Source organism: Apteryx rowi, unplaced genomic scaffold (assembly GCF_003343035.1).
Source record: "Apteryx rowi isolate R43461 unplaced genomic scaffold, aptRow1 scaffold_474, whole genome shotgun sequence".
Classification (NCBI taxonomy): Eukaryota; Metazoa; Chordata; class Aves; order Apterygiformes; family Apterygidae; genus Apteryx; species Apteryx rowi.
Genome location: NW_020450732.1, coordinates 35,978 through 58,158, shown reverse-complemented (window position 1 = coordinate 58,158; position 22,181 = coordinate 35,978). Strand labels below are relative to the sequence as shown.

The 22,181-nt window shown below is 35.2% G+C and overlaps 1 protein-coding gene across 1 annotated transcript in view; it reads left to right on the top strand.

Moving 5' to 3' along the window:
• Nucleotides 1–22,181, top strand: part of LOC112972101 (CUB and sushi domain-containing protein 1) — a 579,349-nt gene that overhangs the window by 540,375 nt on the left and 16,793 nt on the right. Inside the window, exons 35-42 of the mRNA XM_026078182.1 lie at nucleotides 2,291–2,473; nucleotides 8,956–9,132; nucleotides 10,711–10,890; nucleotides 12,220–12,393; nucleotides 13,324–13,497; nucleotides 15,830–15,903; nucleotides 19,154–19,265; nucleotides 20,364–20,543. Coding sequence (XP_025933967.1) covers nucleotides 2,291–2,473; nucleotides 8,956–9,132; nucleotides 10,711–10,890; nucleotides 12,220–12,393; nucleotides 13,324–13,497; nucleotides 15,830–15,903; nucleotides 19,154–19,265; nucleotides 20,364–20,543 — 1,254 coding nt within the window. The remainder of the gene's footprint in view (nucleotides 1–2,290; nucleotides 2,474–8,955; nucleotides 9,133–10,710; nucleotides 10,891–12,219; nucleotides 12,394–13,323; nucleotides 13,498–15,829; nucleotides 15,904–19,153; nucleotides 19,266–20,363; nucleotides 20,544–22,181) is intronic.

Genomic DNA, 22,181 nt, shown 5'->3' with positions numbered 1-22,181 from the left:
GACCTGATGCAGTGAAAGACAAAGTGATAGACGCTTGTATCCTCTGAACTAACTGATAGCTGGGAGTGTTCAATATTTAACTGAGTAAGAGTCTTGTTTAGGATGACTCATACATCCATTTTTCAGTAATGGATATGTTATCATCTACACTGCTACATAAAAAAGGGTCTAGATGTAGACAGCAGTAGAACTCTCTTTGTCTGTATTGATTGCCTGTAAGCTTGCATGGCTCTGCTTGACTTTCTCCAACACAAAACTAGCTTTGTCCAAGAAAAAAGTCTGGTAATGACCAGATCTGGGATAATTCCCTCCAGGGACTGCATCCATAGGGAAATGGGACATCATCATGATTTTAGAATCATAGATCCTTATTCTCTGCACAGTCCCTGCAGGCTTTGCATTCACAAGCATCCCCACAGGCTCACATGCCACATCTCAAAGTATGTGCCACATACTCTCAGTTTCATGCTATAAAAACACCACTGTGGTAGCATGGATCACAGCCCTCATGTTATCTCACACATTTTAAGCAGAGAAAATACTTGTGAAATAATACTGTCTTGGGGGGTATGGAAAAACAAATATCATTCAGAGACAACATCTGAACTGCAGATTAAGCAGCATCAGAGCATAGATCATGGGCACTAGTACTTGATCCCCTTGACCATTATGCTGTTGGCACAGTCCCTGGAATGGTTTTCACCCATCTCAGCTAGCACTCTCAAACAATTCCCAGATAGTTTGTGAGTCAGCATGTACTGGAGACCATTCTCAGTGAGCACTTTGGATGGAGCCAAGCTGTTCTGGAGACAGAGTGTAATAGTATGAATGTAAACAGAATGTACCTGCTGGCCTCAAGACATTCGCACTGTTTACAAGCATAGATTTAGACAAGGAAACCTAAGTTCCACAAGGGACCGCAAGTTAGCCTTGAAATCAGGAATTGCTTCTTGGTCTCCTTTTTTTAGACAGTGTAGTTGTATCCAAAATGTCTGTCTCAAACTTGATACACTGAAAACCTTATGCTGCACACTCTATAGTCATCCTTTCTGACCAAATACAATTTTTTGTTTCTAAAATAAGAGATTCTTAATTTGAGTTTTCTCAACTGTTTTGCTTTTGTTTTTACTGGGTTCAAGATTTTGTCCTGTGCATCTATGATGAAGAAAACATATATAAGAACATATAGAGTTCGTCGGATGGAATTATTTAGACATATTTTGAAAAGAAAAGTTTTTAATAGAAATTCAGTCTAGAGATATCATTCTTAAAAATGGAGAGCAAAGGTTTTCAAAATAGAAAATTTTCTGTGGATTGTTATGAACCACAGTTCAGACACAGAGAGATTTAGCAGAGATACAATTTTACGTCAAAATCTATAATACATTGCTGATAGTGAGACAATCCAGCTTATTCTTCACAAACAGTTACACAGTGTGACTGTTACAATAACTTCTCATACTTTCATCTTTTATTATTCATTTAGGACCATAATTGGACTCTGTTTCGTGGCCTGAATGGTAGAGCTGATGCAGAGATTGCAGGGTGCATTTTAATTCATATTGAAACCATACCTCCTTGGCCATCTTGGGCAGCACTTCCTGTAGCAGCTTTATCTAATAAGGCTACTGACTGGGTCATCAGAACTACCAGGACATGTTTGAGAGGTCTTTTTTGCAGCACCTCCTTTGTACATTAAGACAGCAACCAATATTTGCACAGGAGCTTAAAGGATAAGGAAAAAAGTGAGGAGCCCTTTCCTTTCTTAATAGACACAAGGGGCCAGGTACCATTTAATCTTGGCTGTCGGTATATGTATTTCAAGTAAACTTCTAATAACAAAAATGAAATAACAGCAAGAGTGAAGAGAATTACATATACGTTTCCTAAAAAGTATATTTGTAATAACTTCCTAAGAAGTTATTACTAGTAGCAGAGTTGAACAATAAAATGCAATGTGTAGAAAATGTTATTTATACCAAAAAGATAACTAATAAATTTGTTGGACTGATAAAAAGTGATAGGGGTGCTTCCTGTGCTAATAGTTATATTTTATTTTTCATTTGTTTCATATTCTATGCTCTGTTTAGACTTGAGGTAAAAAGTAGACTAAAAAGACATGTTATTTTTATTTTTGGCTTTGGCTTCACTCCCACACACTGGAAGAAAAGTGATTAATTATAAAAGAAACAATCCAGCTAGTAGTAGTGTTTGCAAGAGAGAATCCTTACTACCACTATAGTTAAACATAACTTCTCTGCCAATAATTCTTCTGTGTCGTGCTTTACAGGAAATAATCCTGGCTATTGTGATGATCCAGGCATACCAGCTCATGGGTCTAGACTTGGGGATGAGTTCAAAATAAAAAGTCTTCTACGTTTCTCATGTGAAATGGGTTATCAGCTGAGAGGATCTGCAGAACGAACATGCCTACTTAATGGTTCTTGGTCAGGTACACAACCTGTGTGTGAAGGTAAGTACTGATGCCATCAGGATTTATTACTCAATTGAATACCTTACTAATGACGTTTTATTCTTTAATTAGCAAGAAATACTGTGCCAAAAACATATTTTCAGATTGCTCTTCAGAAATGTGGTGTAAAATAGTTTACAAGCAGTTACTGTTTTGTTTAAAAATCTCAGTCCAAACTTACAAGGTTTTGGAGTGTGTATTTATAAAGTAGATTGTGAGAGAATAATTCCAGTTAAACAAATACTGAGTTTGGTAGTAGAGAGTACATACACAAGTTAAATGTAAAATTAAACAAATGCTATTGATAGAAAATATGAAAATGGAGTGATAAATCTGTCACCCAAGTTACAATAATACAAGAGTTTCATCTTCTCTTCCTATGTCATATCTATGCATCAAGGACTGACCAAATGATAAAATAATGTTGTATTCTTAACTAAGTACAAATGAATGACTCTTTTTTCACATAAGTTAGATTTAGTCTTTGTGAGAGATACTGTTTTTACACTAGCTCTTCAAAAGAAATGTAATAGAGAATATTTCTGGAAATCACATTTAAAAATAAAATACAAAAATATAATAAAGCTTTTTTAACACTTTTTTATGCACTCTCAGAAGTGAAAAGAAGCACTGGAAGACTATAGACTCAGTTTTAAAATAACTTCTTTCTTTTCAAGAATATTTGAAAAGATAGTTGATCTCACTCATTGGCCTGGATGCACAGCTGACAAGTCCTGCAGTATCTTTCATCTCTTACTCTGAATGAAAAAATGGAAGATAGGACAAAATATTTTTAACAAGTTCATGCTGTTTTCCAGTTATGGATATTATCACAGTATTCTCATTTAAGAGTGTTCGTCAGCATGGACTGATCTTCTGTCAGTGTAGATCCCACCATGACTATGTGAAAATGGCAGTGGGCACAGGATCAATATTCACAGGAGAAAATTTAAGCTGTGAAGCAGAAAATTTAAGTTATGCAATATCCCTTCTTCCCCTGCATGAAGGCATTAAGTGTGGTATGATAGCAGCAGTCAGTAGCAATTAATGGTGTCTGAAATGCTGCTTTTTTTTTTTTTTTTTTTTTCCAAACTTGTTTTCAGTAACAAACCTTTCAGGTTTTCTCTTCTCCTTGAATTGTTTTTCGTTTAGTATAAATAATGAAGAGACTAGGAGGAGAGCATATTTTTACCCTTACACCCTATGGGTAAGGTATGTCATGGTGACAACGTGATGACTAAACCCACTGATTTTAAAACTGGCTTTATCTCAGATGTTTTAATCCTGCTTGTCGATAAACATAGTTGATGTTTATTCCACCTGTCAGGAAATCACGCGCTAGGTAAGCGCTTAGTGTGTTAATACCTTTCTTTGAGGCTGTGGTTGTTTGGCAGATGGGGCATCTGCTGAGGTAATAGATATAGATCACCACAGACCCAAAGAAAGCAAATAACAGCCAAGAACACTGAAAAGGTTTCCTGTCAGTACTTATTTCCTCATAAGCAGAAAGGAGGAAGAAAGAAGGGCAACTATTAAAATTGCCACTTGCCAGAAGTTACTTCAGAATTGACAACCATGACTCCACACTACTTCTGACATTCCCAAAATTGGCAACAATGTCAATAGAATCAACGACTTTTTCACTAGAAATTTTGATGTTAAATGTTTTCAACTATAAGTGCTCTGAGAAAGTGTGAGGAGGTCTAAAGACAAAGCAGAGAGGAGCTCAGGCATTCTCAGAAGCTCTAAAGGAATTCTGTTCTGCAGAATTCTGAGAACTGTTATTTCTTCTTTAAGAAATTCCCTATTAAAAAGAGAAAAGTATATATTAGATTTACATCAATACTGGTACTGAATATCATGCCTTCATAGAACCATGAAGATCTGCGTAAACGGAACTAAAATAGCACATGGCAGTGAAATCAGCATGGAAATGCCATAGAAATGGCATTTCCCTTCATAATCTCTAGCACACCCTCTTTCAGGCTTTGGGCTGACCAGCTGTAAGAAACTTTTAGCATGCTCATGGGCTGTCCGATCCCTTTGGAGGTCATCATATCAGGTTTCTGTCTGCTTCACTTCACTTCTTTCCAGAAAGAGAAGTGAGCTCAGGCCATCACATAGTGGATCCTCAGTGCTAGGTCAGCAACTGATAGCTGGAAGTAATGGATAAGCACCAGTATCTATATGTTTCATTTAATTTTCTCTCTCTTTTACATTGTTTTAATTTTTAATGGGCCAATTGTATCCATTCCAAGTAGTGACAATTTTGCAGCCCCCCTTTTGTAGCCTCACAAGTACTGTACACATTCAGTGGTCGTACAAGATAAATCTGTAACAATCCTATTACGTTAGCTACAGCTGAGATAACCCTGTCTACTAATATGAGAATACCCGAGCTAGTTAATTGGTAGCTGATGGACTCTCCAAGAAGTAGGGCAAATATTCAAGCTGATTCTTCTATTTTAATAGTTTTGAGTGGCAAATCTTAAAACATTTTGTGAAATATAGCCTCCTGACAAGGGAAGAGACAATACTTTTTCAACAAAATGGTAGAGAAGACTTAAGAGAGATACTTGCAAAGGTAAAATGGTCATCAAACTGTTTAAACAGCTAGAGTTTCAATAATTCTGTGAGCTCAATGGTTATCATGAGGAGATATCCTGGCATTCGGCATATAGCATCTCAAAAGATGTTCAAGACACCACACCGGATGGAGTAATCAGCAAAAGATTAGATGAAGTGCTTTTCTACCTCAAAGACTTACAGTCTGTGGTTTTGTTATGCACTGGCAAGCATTCTCCCAGAACTGTATCTAGTATAGGTGGCAGCCTGGGACAGGGGCTCTTTCCAGTAAGCAGTGTAGTCACAGAGCCAGAGGATGGTCTCTGTATTGTTAAGGTAAGTGTAAGAAATGGACTAAATTAGTATCCGTATAAAACACTTTTATCCATCTTCTTCACTGCAGTGAGATATTGGAAAATATGAAGCACATTCAGCTACACACCTATAAAAGAAAAGCACATGTCTGGTTTGGATGCACTGATCAGTGCTGTATCTTGGCTAAAAAAATGAATTATTCTAGAGTATGTTCTATTTTCATTTCCTTGGCTGAGTTTGTAGTGGACTATGGAAGATTATTATTCACTGCATCACAATCAATAGAGATCACAGGAGTTGTGGTTATCTTTCTGTGAGCAAAAGCAAAAGTAATTTAAAATGTTGCTGCAGTGAAGGTTGCAGTGACCAGTTACAAATCAATGTACACATACACTGTTTACTAGGTGCCTCGTACAGTCCTCTTGTGTTTAGACTCAGGTCAGCCAAATCTCTAGGTCTAGCAAAACACTGGATATAGTCGTATCAGATTGTATCATTGCATAAATGCCCTAAAATTAAAAAAAAAAATACAGGCAAATCCTTTACGGTTTCTGCTGTACAAAAAGCACAGATGATTTAGAGGCAGGCTGGAACTCCTATAGAGATAGCTGGAAGGTATGGAGATACCTGTGGTAGTTCTGGAGCAGAAAAAATCAGGGTGTCTGGTATTGAATCACTAGTCTAGCCCACAGAACACCGGAATAGAGATAATTATGAGAAATACACCTCTTTCATTTTCCTTTTGCCTGAAGGCCAGGAAATTCCAGACGTGAAGCCAGAAGAGTAGGTTTACCTTGATAGAGCTTTCATTTGTCATTTTAGAGTGAAAAAAAAAAAAAGAAAAAAGAAAAAGAGAGGAAAATCAACCTACCATATTTTTTCTATCATGCAGCTTCTCAGAGGTAGAATCTGTCTAAACTTAGCTATCACAGATTCAGCTATCATAGCTGTCATAGTGATTGTATGTTCCAGTTGACACAGCTGAATGATATAATGATCACAAAAAGAAAGGTTAATTGAATCAAAGGCTATTTTCCACGTTCAAATTCAGTGGTAAATGAAAAGAGAGCATGGTCTGTGGAATTAGAGGTAATAAAGGCAATGCCATTTACATTCAGTAATTTCCTGAAGGAGTTAGAGTTTTTCAAACTTGAAAAACAATACTGTGCATCTTTTTTTGATCATGTTGTTACACATGCCATACTGATGGAATTACATATCCCCACTGACATAGATCACTTAATGCTCCTTGCTCCTACTTCATTCACAGGGGAATTTTCAAGTTCCAATTAATTGGGGKTTTTTTTCCATCAAAAGTTGAAACTATTTGGTACATGAAAAGTGAAGAAGACTTCATTAAAACAAAACCATTTATGAATTACTCTAAATATCAATACTAATCTTAGTCATTCTAATTGGCCGATTATGTGCTGTTTTAACAGAATCCTGTAATCTATAACTATCAGCATAAATAAGAAAACTTGATCATTGTTCTCAGAACACAATTGAATTAAGCAAATATGAGGAAAAGTAATAAGCAAAATAAGTATTATATGTAAAGTGTTAGGATTGTTTTACATTCAATTAACGTCAAATTATTTTTCTGTCAAATGTTAAGCACCTTCAGACTGTGTCCTTCCATAAATTCCATAAATACATTTAGACCTAGTGAATGCATGTAAGCTCTCTTAATAAAACTTGGTGTCGTACCTTGACCAGTGCCTGCATGTTGTCTTTAATTTATTATATTAGCATTTGGAATGGAATTCCTCCAGTTCACTAAAGAATTGGCTAGTTTGAATTTCGAGAGATATGTATATTCTATATTCTTTGGTGTGTTTCCTCTTTAATGTGTTCACTGCACAAACTAATTTAACTGGTTAAAGGAACATTTTATTGCTGACTTCTCCACATTGTATTTGCTATACTCTTTATGTATGTTTATGCATTCAAATCTTCAAAGGTTGTTGGATCATCGTTTCTTATCCTTGTGAGTTAAAATTGTATTATAAGGATAAATAAAAAAGAGTGTACTCTAGCTGATCAGAAGACAGTTTTTAAACTTTCTTTCATCTTTTTTTTTCCTTTCTTCCGTTAATGTTTCTTCTTCCATATAAAAATTTGCTTTTTCCATATCAAAATTTTTCCATATCAAAATTTGCTTTTTCTGTCAGGGTATGTCCAAAGCAAGCTTACAGTTAGAAACAAAAATCACAAAAAGCAAGATGCAAAATTTCTTCTACTTTTCCTTCTTTTGGAGGAAGGACTCATTACATGTGTAAAATGTTAAGGGAGTTAAACTGTTCAGGCCACTTTCATCCTTTGCTTATATGTGATTTTCTGATGGCTCCCACTATCAAAGTGAATGGAATGTTATTTTCTTTTTTTTCTAAAACATATCTTGTAACAACTTGCTTAACGCTGATAAATTTCTGCTAAAACAAATCTTTAAAAAGTTGAAGTTGAAAAAATATTGAAGTTGATAACCATTCAAAACGTAATCTGTCACTATTCCTGTGATGCTATAATAACTCTCAAACTAATTCTACTATTAACTACCAATTTAGTGATGTGGTACATTTAATATTCTTTTAATTGGAATTGCATCTTTTCCAAAATTATGTTTACTGAAGCTATGCAGATGTTGTGAAAATGTGCTTGCAAACATCTGGCCTCCTCTATATCTCAAGCCATTAAATTTAAGCCTGTTATACCCATATTTGAACTGATAATTGGGTTAGACTAAATCATTTCAGTTCTCAGGGGGCCACACTTTTGATCTCTTGAGAAGAAGGAGTTGCCAGTTCCTGAAACCTCTGCAAGGGTTAGTTTAAGTATGTCCTTCCAGTTTTAGGAAGCAATTCTTGTTCCATGGAAGATGAAAGAACATAGCTTGATTTAGATACACATTTCTTCCTAATTATTAGTTAATTCTGTAATCACTTAACCCCATGATAATTTCATTTTATTCATAAGAAAAGGAGTGTTATCTGTCCACCCTTGGAATTTATCATACTTTCTCCAGGGTCCTGTCTGCAGGGATGGTCAAATCAAGATGCTTTAGACAAAGGTTGTTATGAAAAAGTCAAAACAAACAAAGTCTTCTCATATGATTGGCTGGTCCATGGGAAAAAAAATCTACCCTGACACAAATAAATCACTTTCTGAATCTCAGATTTATAAGGCTTAACCACAGTTGCCTTAATATAGGGCTATAGACAGGCAGAAAACAGAAAAGCATACCCAAGGGCAGAACAGGGGCATTAGGTGAGTCAGAAAGTGCTGAATGAACTTTCTTCTGTCCAGTGACCATAATGGGTAGAATGTAACATTTACAAGACTCAAGTGCACTGTCATATTATCATATTAATTCCCTTAATTTCTTACACATGTATTGTGAAAGAGACCAATGAATGTTTTTTATACTTACCATCTGTAATTAATCAAAAAAAGTAAGATATTAACTCAAAAATACAGCTGTTAAACATTTTCTTTTAATATTTGCTATAACTTTTTAATAAGGTAGGCTCTTTAAAAAGCATTGACCTTCACTTTTCAGTTCTATAATAGAAATATTGACTTCTAAAACTTTTTCTTGGCAGCTGTATCTTGTGGGAACCCTGGCACTCCAGCCAATGGTATGATAATATACAGTGATGGAATATTATTCTCCAGCTCTGTCATCTATGCCTGCTGGGAAGGTTACAAAACTTCAGGGTTAACTACTCGACATTGTACTGCCAATGGCACGTGGACTGGCACTGCTCCAGACTGCACAGGTCAGAAATAGCTTTAAAATAGTAAGAAGGCCAACCTTTCTATGAAAAAGGATTATTTGATTTGATAAAAAAACTTTTCCCTATTTCTTCTTTCTTGTAGTACATAAACATTTTATTTGCTTAAAGGGACATGCATTTCTTAACACATACTAGATGTTGCCAGAAATACCTTTTTAAGATAGATACATTGGTAACTTCTCTGTGTTTGTTTACCTCATGAATGCATATATTAAAAATATTGCATTGTTCGTAAGAATAGGTGTTTCTTCCGTGTTTCCTTTAGCTTTCTGGTAGCTTATGTACAGGGGATGAAGTGCTGGTAGCTCTAAATCAGATTTTATCTAGTTGGATTGCTATATCAGTCTATGTTGTAAGTTAACTAAGTCTGACCTGACCAGTAAAGATTATGGCCATTCTGCTAAGGACCAAGTGTCAGGGAGCAGCAGGGGTGGACTGCTCCACAAGAGAAGGCGAGCTGGCAGCACAGGGAGGCAGCAAGGCTAGCAGGGGCAGTGACTTCCCTGACGAGGGCAGACCTGCAGGGGCAAGGAGAGCAGAGCAAGGTCCGGTGACAGTAACCTGGGCCAGTCACAGTCCAGTGATCACCAGGCAAGTCCGCAAGTGGACAAGGCAGGTCCAAGATCAAGCCAGGAGGTCAAGTCTGCGATGTAAATGGCCAGGCATAGGCATACCTGCAACATAGCTCAGGCAAGGACCAAGGATGAGGATTTGAGCTTAAATGCAGCTCCTGAACAAATGGGGAGAAGAAGCCTAGACAGGGCTCCTCACAGCTCTCTCACACACAGATCTTTCCACAGCCGTCTGATCCCAGGTTACAAGACCATACCACATCAGAGCTGGCCTGGAACGCAGGCAGCCAGACCCCTAGAAGGGGGGGAAGGAGGTGGCAAAGGTTGTTGCTGCACTCAGGGCCCCAACGAGCAGGTTACTCAAAAAAAAAAAGAGGGTAGCAACATAGAATCTGTTAGAAAGCTACATACCATTCCTTGAGAGAGGTGATGTCATAAAATCAAGAATTATTTATCTGACATCACCTCTCTGATGTACAAAGGCTTCTTTCCAGGACTAAGCAAGATAAAGCTTCTCTGTTAAACATTAGACGTAGAAATTAGATTCTGAGCTCAGTGGCACTAATACAGAAACAGGAATTTCTTAACTCCATTGGAATTTCATTATGCAATCAACATTTGACATAATGTGACAAAAGTGCTAGCATGGAGGAAGGAAAAGTCCCAACAAAACCACCATGTCTAAGTGCTAGCATAACAAGCTGAAGTATCAACAGAGCTGGTTTGCTCTGCGTACCAGAGTTTATTTCAGGAACTGAGTGCATTTGAGTGCAGTATTTGGCTCAGAATATTGTAATATCTTAAAAAATATGATTTTTTTAGCTTGAAAAAAGAATACATTTTTGATTTCATGTGAAATACATTGATCAAAATTAATAACTAATAACTCATAAAGGAACATTAGCTATATATGATTGTATGTATGTTCCTTCAATGTTTCATTATATGGTTATTAAAAAAAAATCCTGTATTTTCTTTTCTTCATTAGTGATCAGCTGTGGAGATCCAGGTGCATTAGCAAATGGCATTCAGTTTGGAAATGATTTCACCTTTAATAAGACAGTCAGCTATCAGTGCAATCCAGGATATTTGATGGAGCCTGCTGGTTCATCTACCATGCGTTGTGTAAAAGATAGTGCTTGGAACCAGAGTAAACCAATTTGCAAAGGTTTGCTTTTGAACTTAAATAGTTCACAAATATTGTTCTGATACTGTGGAATTCACTAATCAGTGTTTTTATTTATAAAAGAGAAAAATTGTCAAAGCATCCTCTGGGATAATTAACATGCAAATACAACTAAAACATCCAGATAAGTATTTGTGTAAAATTTTTGTTTATGTTGTAGATATGATGTGATATAAAGTCAGTTAGAATACTGACATTAATGACTGCATTAGAACCAAAGCACTCTGCAATAAGATTATCAGAGCACTAACTGAAAATGCTAAGAATGCAATACTCATTTTCCTTTTTTGGACTCTTTTATCTCAGATTAAAGGACCAAAATTCTCTAAAGGGATCCTGCAAACTAAACTTTCCATAAAAGAGAATTCACTTGGTGAAGTGTTACAGTCATCATAAGTAGCCATAAAGATGCTTTACAAATACCTAATTACAAGCATTAACATATAGGTCATAGAGAAATTGGAGCTGAAAGGTGAATAAGCTAGCCTGGTGAAAATTCTGAGCACTGCTTCAGCAACTCAGGGAGTAAATTTAACAGCCAAGGGCATCTTCTTCATATAAAAGGCTTAGACTGCCAACCTATCCTATACCGCTTTAAAGTGTTGTGTAAGTCTAGCCTACTAATTAAATTTTGGCGTACGTACTTGACTAACCACATTTTATGTTGTAGAAATCACTGAATCATTTCACATTTCTATTCTTTGTTGAAAGAATCAATGTATAAATGTAAACTTGGTCATTCCAGGTTTCATTGTTTTTAGCACTCTTTCAGAAGCTGGAAGACATCATAGATCCGTCAGACCCATGTTGCATCAAAGGGTTATAAAGAGTCTTAGCCACATAATTACCAGTAAAGTCAATGTCCATTGCGTGATGAAAGCCTCAGAAAATGAGAAAGTAGATACAGTCTTATTAAGGGCTTTAAATAAAGCTGCACAATTAGTTTAAAATAAAATGCAAACATTTATTGAAAATATATGAACAATACATTTACCTAGCTCAGTAGCCTGTTGCCAACAATGATCAGTAATGAATATGTAAGGAAGAGATTAAGAACCACATAAGATGTATACTCTTCTGTTTTCCAGTGGCCTAGAGTCCAGGAACTTCCTAAGCCTAGAGGTGATGTGTTTTGTATTTAAATTGTTTTTCTGCTTATTACCAGCTGCTCTGTCAATACAGACATGTTTTACTGGAGCAGAAGAGCATAAAATAATCTTCTTTTACTTACAAAAGCATGACTAGATATGATACTACATTCTCTTACATCCTATAAAATCTTGAAATTCTAACTTTTCTCTTTGTGACCAGCTGTCACCTGTGGCCCCCCTCCGCCAGTACTCTATGGGAAAGTGGAAGGATCCGATTATCGCTGGGGTGCCAGTGTGAGTTACAGTTGTGCAGAAGGCTATCAGCTATCTAACACAGCTATTCTCTCCTGTGAGGGCCGAGGAATATGGCGGGGAGACATCCCACAATGTTTGCGTAAGTCTTCTTGGCACAATTATGATGGGCTTCACCAAACTATCTCAGGCTACAGTCAGTTTCTTTCTTACAGTTTAAAAAGATCTTCGCTGGATCAGGTACTACTACTGCAGGATCCTCCTTCCTGTTTCCATAAAGCATACTCTGCTATGCAATTGAGTGGTTGTACCCATTCAAGATCAGGGTCTTCTTCCTTTCTCCAAAAGTCACCTCCATCTCTTATTATCTAATTGAACCCAACACCATTTGCCTTACTGACCTTTTTATTTAATGTTCTGACTGAGTTTTGGTGAACATGATTAAAAATTTTCCCTTAAACTTTTCATTTCTTTTCTCCATTTTCATTTCCATTAACAGGTGAAAATATGGATCCTAACACTTAAGCTCATAGCCTTCCTCTGTTTTCTTAATCCTTTTTTCTTTTCTGAAGGCGAGTATACACCCTTTTATTTTGCTTGTATTTGATTTGCAGCTTCTTCTAAAACTGTCAATTCTTCTCCTCCAGTGCCTAAAGTCTTGTCAGGACTCTGACAAAGATTTTTCCTTTTACTTAATGAGGGCAAAAATTTCCAGCCTACTCACCTGAGGGCAACTGTTCTGAAAACTGGATACATTTTGAAGCATTACAATATAAAATTGTCTTCTTTGAGATCCAAACCTAATCAGTATTTAAGTGTMTCAATTAAAAGGTCTGGTTTTTTTTCAGGTTAAGTTTTATGCCTATAATAACAATGACAATTAATTTTAAACTGTTAGCAAAAATTTATTTGAGCTATAATCCTATACAGATGAATGAACATTTGTAAGATAGCATTTGCACTCATATTCAGTGTGTCTGACTTGCAGCTAGAACAATGGAGAATGCTTCTGAGCATTGTTGAAGCATGTTCAGTTTTTAATAATTCCTTTCTTTCCTTTTTTATGTATTAGCTGTGTTTTGTGGTGATCCTGGTACTCCAGCGGAAGGACGCCTTAATGGGAAAAGTTTCACCTACAGATCTGAAGTTAGCTTTCAGTGTAGACCCCCTTTTATTCTGATAGGCTCCTCAAGAAGATTCTGTCAAGCAGATGGTACTTGGAGTGGAATTCAGCCAACATGCATTGGTAATAATTGCCATTACTTATTCTGTTTTTACTGAGAATATTCTTGATAAACTATTACGCTTTCATAAGTCTAGCAATTAGCTTTCCAAATATAGAAAACTTCTATGTAGTATAAAAAGAACCAGAAAAATAAGGTTATATTTTGAGTTATTTTAGGATAAACACAATCACATGTGAAGTCATTTGTAAATTTACATGATTGCTTGTCTGCTGGAAATGCAGAATGTCAACAAGTGCAAGTGCATAAATTTGTTCCCTCTATTTTTGGAATCTTTTAGATACACAGAAGACTTTTTAGTAAATTAAAGACCAGATTCTATCACTGGAGAGTTAAAGGCACTTGTTAGAATCAATCCTAAATCAAAAAGCTCTTTGGACCTTGCAAAAGTGGCTTGTACAACGCAAAAAGATGAAGTTTGTTGGGTCTGATCTTTTGAGATTTTGATAAACTGCTGAGTACTGTCAGCTTCTTATTGACTGACATGCAAGTGATAGGCTCTTTGCATGTAACATAATCAGATTATAAGAAATACTGGACATCTGTAACTCCCATGGACACAAGCGTTTGCCCAACTTGGTGTGATTTACTAGAGAAAATGATTTTGGTGTGATAATAGAAGAATCCTCTGATATTTTCTCAAAAAATACCTTCAGATACAGACTGTAGCCCAATTATATGTTTCCCTGTGACTGAGATATTGGCTCTGTGGAAGAGCTGGTGTGGGCACTTTGGATGGAGGTTGCAAGCAAGATTATGGAAAGCAGTCTGTATTTGTGAATTGTTAAGATATTAATACTCAATACAATTCTTAAAATAAATTCAAAACTCCTTCAATCCATAATCTTTATAATGAATTCAGCTAGGTATATTACATCTGTGTTTTGTAACAGTGACAAAAAGGTCTAAGAAAACAAAATGTGATGTCTATAATGGAGAATCAACTATGAAAATGTCTTAATGAGTAAACTTCTAATTCATTTACATTTTATATAGCACAATATAGAAGTATTTCCTTGTGTGCACAGCAAATGCTGTATCAAAGAGATAAACTTTATTTTACACCATAGTTCTTAAACTATTGTAATAGCAAAACATTAGAGCATCTGAAATATTTACAGATAGCATAGTTAATGCAGTTGAAAATTAAGATCAGTGAACAGAGAACTGCCTATAAGCACCACATTCCCAAATGATGGCATCATTTTCTACTTCTGCGTGTTGATCATTCTTTATCCTAGCTGAAGACTGCTTCGTTCTTTTCCACTATGTTTGTTTTTTCTGATGAGACACTTCTTAAAAAGTCAATTCTGCTTCATATTTCTATTATTAGCAATGGCACTCCAGATGATGGTAATTTGTAAAAAGTTCTGGAGTTGCTCAGTGTGTTTGCTTGTTTTTTTTTACTTTTGAACTTTTGAAACCTGTAGTATATGTCAGTCCAGCTGATGATGATGAAGTTGTCCTACCATAATTGAAACTGGAAGTTGACCTAGAGAGAAATGGCATATCACATTATTGGGTTACAGAAGACTGAAAATTGTTAAGGTAAAATATAGGGCCAAGTTGTGTTCTTCATATTGCAGTGTCAGCACAAAAACAGAGCTGGTTGCCAAAAGGGTATAACATAGTACAGAGAGATGCATGAGATCAGGTCCTGTGCTGTCTACCTGGTGGATGTGATGGGGGAACCCCAAACCAAATGCACCACCAGAATGTGAAGTCGACATCAATTAATCAGAAATAATTTCAGGCTGCTTTAAATTATACTGGTGAAACTGAGCATTATACAATTATCTAAACTGTGTTGGCATTCCTTTTGGGGGGGTCTTTCCCTTCTTCAGCATCTCCTCCTATAGAGGAGATTCTGTCAAACAATTAATTATTTCATTTGCTATGAGGAAGCGGTTACATTTTTTTCTGTAGATTTAACCATTAAGCTGTTCTTTGGAAAAGAAGAGAAGGAAAATATGCCTCTGTATGTTCCATCTACACTGTGACTAGTACTTTAGGAGGATGGGATATATTACGTATTCAAAAAGGTTTAAAAGGATAAACTCAGTAATAATGAATACAAACCTAATTCTGAAGTCTACAATGCCAAAGATATCTGCAAAAAAATACTCTTTAAATAATATCAATGGACTGAAATAAAGTACTGTAATTTATCTTTGAAATTTAATCTGGAATAATAATGTATTGTATAGCAATACATACATTCCATTAATAAAGCAAGTCTTGTACTCACCCGACATTGATGAAATGACTTAATCTTTGCAAACAGTTTTAGCTTTCTGTACAATAATATCTTCCATGTTTCACATTTTACATTAGATCCAGCTCACAATACATGTACAGACCCTGGTACTCCACATTTTGGAATACAAAACAGTTCCAGAGGTTATGAGGTAATTCTTTCATTTGTTTGTCAGCTTCCTAAAATGAAGATGTATTTAATAATTACAAATACCTTAAATTATCTGTAGGCTTAAAGATCTATTGTAAACCTTAGTAAATTTCCACTCCTTTTTAATAGAAACTCGGGCTTCATTCTGAGGTTTTTTTTAACATACAGGTTAAAGAATGAGCTTCTAACCTTGCAATATATCATGCGTTCAGTTCTTTGGGAGAGTTCAATACAGAGGACTATTTATAAATTGATTACACAATATGATATGACATGATATAATTACTTTGCTTTATGACCATAATTCTTTCATACATTGATGAATAGTCAGTAAATACCTAACATCCCAAGACCTGTCTGATCCAAAGGCCATGTAGTCCTTGACAAAAAAGTCATCAAGTGGCTTACTAAATTGGCAATTGATGTTTACATTTTATTCACAGTCAAAGAAGATAAAATTATTCTATGATGTGTTGGATCAAGGTTCTCTGTGATGAATGTCCATTTTATAATTTCCAGATTCCCCAAAATGACAATTCATAGAAATGACTGAGGAAAAAAGTGCGTACAGCAGTGATCAGTCCCTAGTCTTTGTTTAGATTGATTAACCTCATGTGAACAGATTTTTTCAGGTATAAATATTTGTGATTGGAATATGAAATATGCTCTCTTTGAGTTTCCTGCTTATTTCTGAACCTAGTACAGTGTGCCATATGGTGTTACAATCAAATTCAGTAGAACTTAAAAAAAAAAAAAATCCTTTCTGTAAGTTCCTCTGCTTTTTGGTGAAATCCCTCTCCTGGAATTKTGCTGTCCATCTTAGATGTGGTTGGCAGCTCCTTTCTTCACCTTTAACTTCTACCCAGCTCGCAGGTGCCCAGGCACTTTCGCCTCAGCCACATCTTGTGGCCTCMCCCCTGAGGTGGATCTCCTTCCAGCACTAGGTGCATCTGTTGTCTCATCTTGAGCCTGTGCTTGTCCCCATCATCTCTTCAAACACAACTCCAATCTGTGCCTAATTTGATTCAGGGTTTTTCTCCTTCCCACTTTAATCTGCTTCACAATAATATAATAATATTTAAATAATAATTTAATATTTAAATATTAAATATTTTAAATGAATATTAATATTTTAAATATTAAATACTAATTTAATGTTTAGATCAGAGTTGTGCTGCTCCAGTTCCTCTGAATACAAAGACTAAATTTTTCTTTTCATTCACTTTTGGAGGCAGTGGTAGTTCTTTGTCTGTTCAGGACTTGGCCTTTCTTAAGTATATGCTTTCACTCCCAAACACAAATAGTGATAACTCAGGGTTAAAGTTATGCATGTATGCATTACTATGGTCAGATCACAGTCTGGCACAACAAGATGTTGACTTCTCTGTGATTACTAGTGAAGTAGATTTTTTTTGGAATATATGACTAGTGGGGCTTCCAGTTTCTGTGACTTAGCCAAACTTCTATAAACCAGCTTTTAACAGTTTTTCCTCATCACAGAAAGATGTGATGATAGGCAGGAGACCTTTGAAGGATTTTCTTCCATCTACCAGCATCACTTCTGTCTTGCCCTGGTTCATTTTGTGGTTGTTGTGCTTCACTGCTCTGTAACTGTTACAAATGCCTCAAGTGTTTTTCCCCCAACAAAAGAGTGCGCTGCTTTTATTTTTACTTTTTCCTGTAGAAAGAGAACTACCTTCAACATAGACATTTAATTTTTCCTTGACCTTCTGGATCAGTGAAGAGATATTTGCAGCTCATCATTACTTACTGATTCTATAATTGGTAATTTTATAAGAAGCAAGATGACTTAGAAAGTCAAGACCAGCTACATTCTGTTCTGGTCTCTACTACAGACATGCTGTGTGTCCTTGGAAAGACACAGAGATGAAAATATTTAAAAATAGTTAAAAGTAGATAACCCTATAAAACCACATCAGTAATTTGACATTTAAAAATAACAGTGGATTTCCCAAGCCACTTCAGGTAGAACTGGAGCTGCATTTGCTGAACATCTATCATGACAATCTCTTTTTGGGTAACTAAATGTATATTTAACTTAGGTAGCCACTTTTGAAAATACTGCCTTTTGCCTCACTTCTTTTTTTTATTCTATCGCACTGATTAGGTATTTTTTAATGTCCATTGAAGTCCTCCCATGATTTTTGCATTATATAACTATTTGCCTTTTTATCCCTGCAAAGTATTTTATTAGTATTCATTGATTACTGTTCACTTGCAACACGCTTATTTGCATTTTTCCATGTGGTGTGTTACTCAATAAATTGAACAATATTAAACAATATTTACTTTTTTTTCATTTTACCTGATCATATCTCTTGCCAAATTGTTTTATCCAAAACCAAAGCAATTTCTTTGTGGTCATCTCCACATCCTCAAGTATCCTGGTCTGGACTATTCTGGATACTTTTTTCAATACCATCAGTAAGTCCATTTTACTAGAAYGTTCCACACAATCTCTTTCTCTTATATTATGAAAGTTCTTCCTTCATCACAGCATCTTTTTTATCCAAATGTCATGCTTTTCTTTTCTCAGTGGAACTCTAAAGAAAGAGGGTTTTCTCACTTTGTGCCATTTCTTCTGAAAAACCATCGTCTTTTGCAGACCAGTGTTTCACCCCTCAGAAGAAAAGTCATACCACAATTGACCATAGTAAGGCTTTCCATATCATCAGTCTGCGAGCTGAACATCTCAAGCAAAACTTAGGTAGTTTGTAGTAACAAATGCAATGTAAAGAATTGTGGCCCAGAATTTTCTCTATTGAATTTAATTGTGGATGCACTTATTCTTTATAGTTTTTTCTTTTTCCTTTTTCCTCTTAAAAACAGTTTTAATAAAGATGTGCAATATGAAGAGAAACATTTAAAATAAGTTTTATGGTCAAATCCTATTGAAACATGTGCAGTGGTGTACAACAAACAGATACGTCCATCATTTGGTTGCTTCTGTCACTCTGACAGACTAATGAGTTGAAATGTATGGGTCTCATTCTTTTCCATGTTCACAGCCTTGTCAGTGTTTTTGCACTTACTGCTTTCAAATAAGATTATGAAGGATCAACTACTCAAATTTTTCATGTCTCATGTCATAAAAAAAGTTTAATTCTATAAACTGTAAACAGAAGCCATTTTTATTTTTGAAAAATCTCTTTAGTAGCTTATGACTGTATTGATATCTGACTACATGTGGTAGATGCCTATTTCATCTAATATCCTATTTTGGTCCCTAGGTTGGGAGCACAGTCTTTTTCAGATGCAGGAAAGGTTATCATATTCAGGGGTCTACCACCCGTTCTTGCCTTGCTAACTTAACCTGGAGTGGCGTACAGTCTGAATGTATTCGTAAGTCTGATTTTCTTATTCAATTAGTTTGTATGCTATGCAATTTTGAGAGTTAAAATCAATGCATATGGAAACTTATAGTAAATAATATGCCACAAAAAGTCAACTTCACTTAAAAACAATATGCAGTTTACCTTATTTGTTTCCTTTTCTAAGAACAGAGATATATTTAGGATTATTACTTTGAAATAGCTTTTTTTAGATTATTATTTTTCATGGGGATCATAATAATTCTATCAGTTTTACTCAAAAAATGTCTGTCCTCATTAACCCCACTGCATTAGTTGCTTGAAGTTAATCTAGTTTCCCTGTGTGTATATTGGATTAATAGAGAACAGAAAGCGTCATTCAATATGCATGGGGATATTTTGTTGGCTAGCATTTTGTGAATCAAACTTGAACTCACAGAAATTCTGCTTTTCTGGCCTCTGCATGGTTATATAAGTGATTAGTATATTTATATCTGTGTATTAGTTGGAGAACATCAAATAACCATTGTGTTAAAATACACTGATCTAAGCTAGAATTAGTCCATTAGAGTGACCTTAGATTCTTACCCTATTTCAAATTAACTTTGAGTTGTTATAAATGAACATCATGGAGCACAAAGAAAGAAGCACATTGAGCAAAAGTATCTGTTATAATTGATGTACTATGACAAGTTCTTCCTGTGGAACCTTTATTTCATTTGAAATTTATAGTGAATTTATTTAGCACTATAACCATTCTGTAATTTTCAAGGTTGTTTACAATTTTGAATGGAAGTGATGCTTGAAGCTGTGACAGTACCATAATTCACAGGACCAATCATTGCAGAAAGTGCAATGGCATGGGCCTTGACTTCCCTTCATTTTAACTCTTTTCTGCCTTGCTGTTATGATTTAATTTCAGTATATTGTTCAAAAATATGTGACAGTATCATTTCCATCTTCCCACAATAATAAAACTCTCAGAGTATAACTGCTTCTTATAAATGCAAGCTACTTGTCATTTCTAAAAGGTGTACAAAGTTTATCTAATGAAAAGGGATGGGTTGGTATGCACTAATCCTGTGGAAAAACTGCCATCACTATTTCTAACTAAAAAACCCGTTTGCAGCTCATGCTTGCAGGCAGCCAGAAACTCCAGCACATGTCGATGTGAAAGCAATAGATCTTCCTACTTTAGGGTATACTTTGGTGTATACCTGTCAGCCAGGATTTTTTCTTGCTGGTGGATCGGAGCATCGGACTTGTAAAACAGATATGAAATGGACAGGAAAATCACCTATTTGTAAAAGTAAGTCATTGCTCATGTGATATGTTATGCCCTACTTGGTTGGATTTCATTTTTCCCTTGCATTTTTATTTTATATAATAGGATTGAATTTGCCCAGTTACTGTTTAAAAATGCATGTGACACAGTAGCTTTTACTTTTTGAAAGAAACAGTAAAAAAAATCAAAGTGAACATAGTATCTGGAACTCACTGAGGAAAATATGTGGGTATGTGTGAGTAAATGTACAGGCACACATATATGTCTTTACCCATAACAACACCAAAGAAAAACTAAATAATATAAAGTATTACTTTTAACTACGTTTTCCTTATCTTTCTGGCACAGTTTCAAAGAGTATTTCAATGTGCTCAATGTTTAATGTATGATTTTCAATTAGGGACAAGAACAGAAGGTTATTTTTTGGGAGGCAGATTTTTAGATTCATTCAGGCATGCTTGGTACATTGCATAATTTTTGTCTGAGAGAAACTTATTTTAAAATAAAAATGAATAAAACCCTGAAAAAATTAAAATAAGTCTTTGCACCAAATTCCACTTTCCTTTACACCCATGTAAATTTCTTATAATTTTACTAAAGTAACTTTGAGTATATAGTTAGGAAAGCTAAATCAGCCCTTACATGTGAATAAACATGGCTATAAGTTTTCATATCCAGAAAATTTTAAAAGTTAATATTTAAAATATAAGAAAGGGAAAAACAGTCAGACATTGTGGGTAAGACATTTGCAACATAATGTTTAATTCTAATATACCAAAAAACTCTAAATCCATTTGAGGTGTGAACAGTTCTTTGTTTTTCTTTAAATAATGGGTAGGCTACTTTGTTTCAACATTGACAAGAAGTATCATTTAGGGCTAGAGCTTTATCTTCTTATGCTAGTTCCCTAAAGAGTGATTTTTCATGGGTAATATATAATTAATGAATTGAGATAAATTACCTTGATTGTGTTTTTGTTCATTGTCTTTTTTTTTTTTAAGATAAAATGCAGAAAAAGATTCCTACTGCTTTCATACAACCAAGCAAGAATGAATTCTTTATTCTTGGCTTACAATCTTTAGATAGAATTCCTCTTGTGCTCCCACTTTTTGTGCTTTTTTTAGTGCTTGATCAGTGTAATCAGTGTAATCAGTGAATTTCTACTTGCAAAGAAAAAAGCATGTGAGCATCTTACTACCAGGCATTAGTATTTTTAAAGTGGCTGGCAATATGTGGCCAAACTTGAGCTGGGATCAATGCACATAACTCTGCTGACTATACCAGAAGCACGCATCATCATAATTCAGCTATCTGGCTTTTGCTGGTTTGTGTCATAAATTTATCAGTCTTTACTAATTATGTTTTATTACATTTAATATAGTATTATGCATAATTAGACACAGTATTTGTCCCCTCTATAAGGCTCTCTTTTATAGCACTGGGACTGATATAAAAATTTTTAAGCCTAAGTGTATGAAAAATCTAGCTAGCCAGACAACCTTCTACAGTAAAAATGTTGTTTTCCTAAATTATTTTTTGATTTTTTTTTGTGTAAGTGTTTAGGTTTAAACATGTAAAGTATTTAAGACTTCAGTTATTTCTGTTTTAAATATAGATCTATTGGATAAAGGATAATTGCATCAATCAGGCATTGTTTTAGTA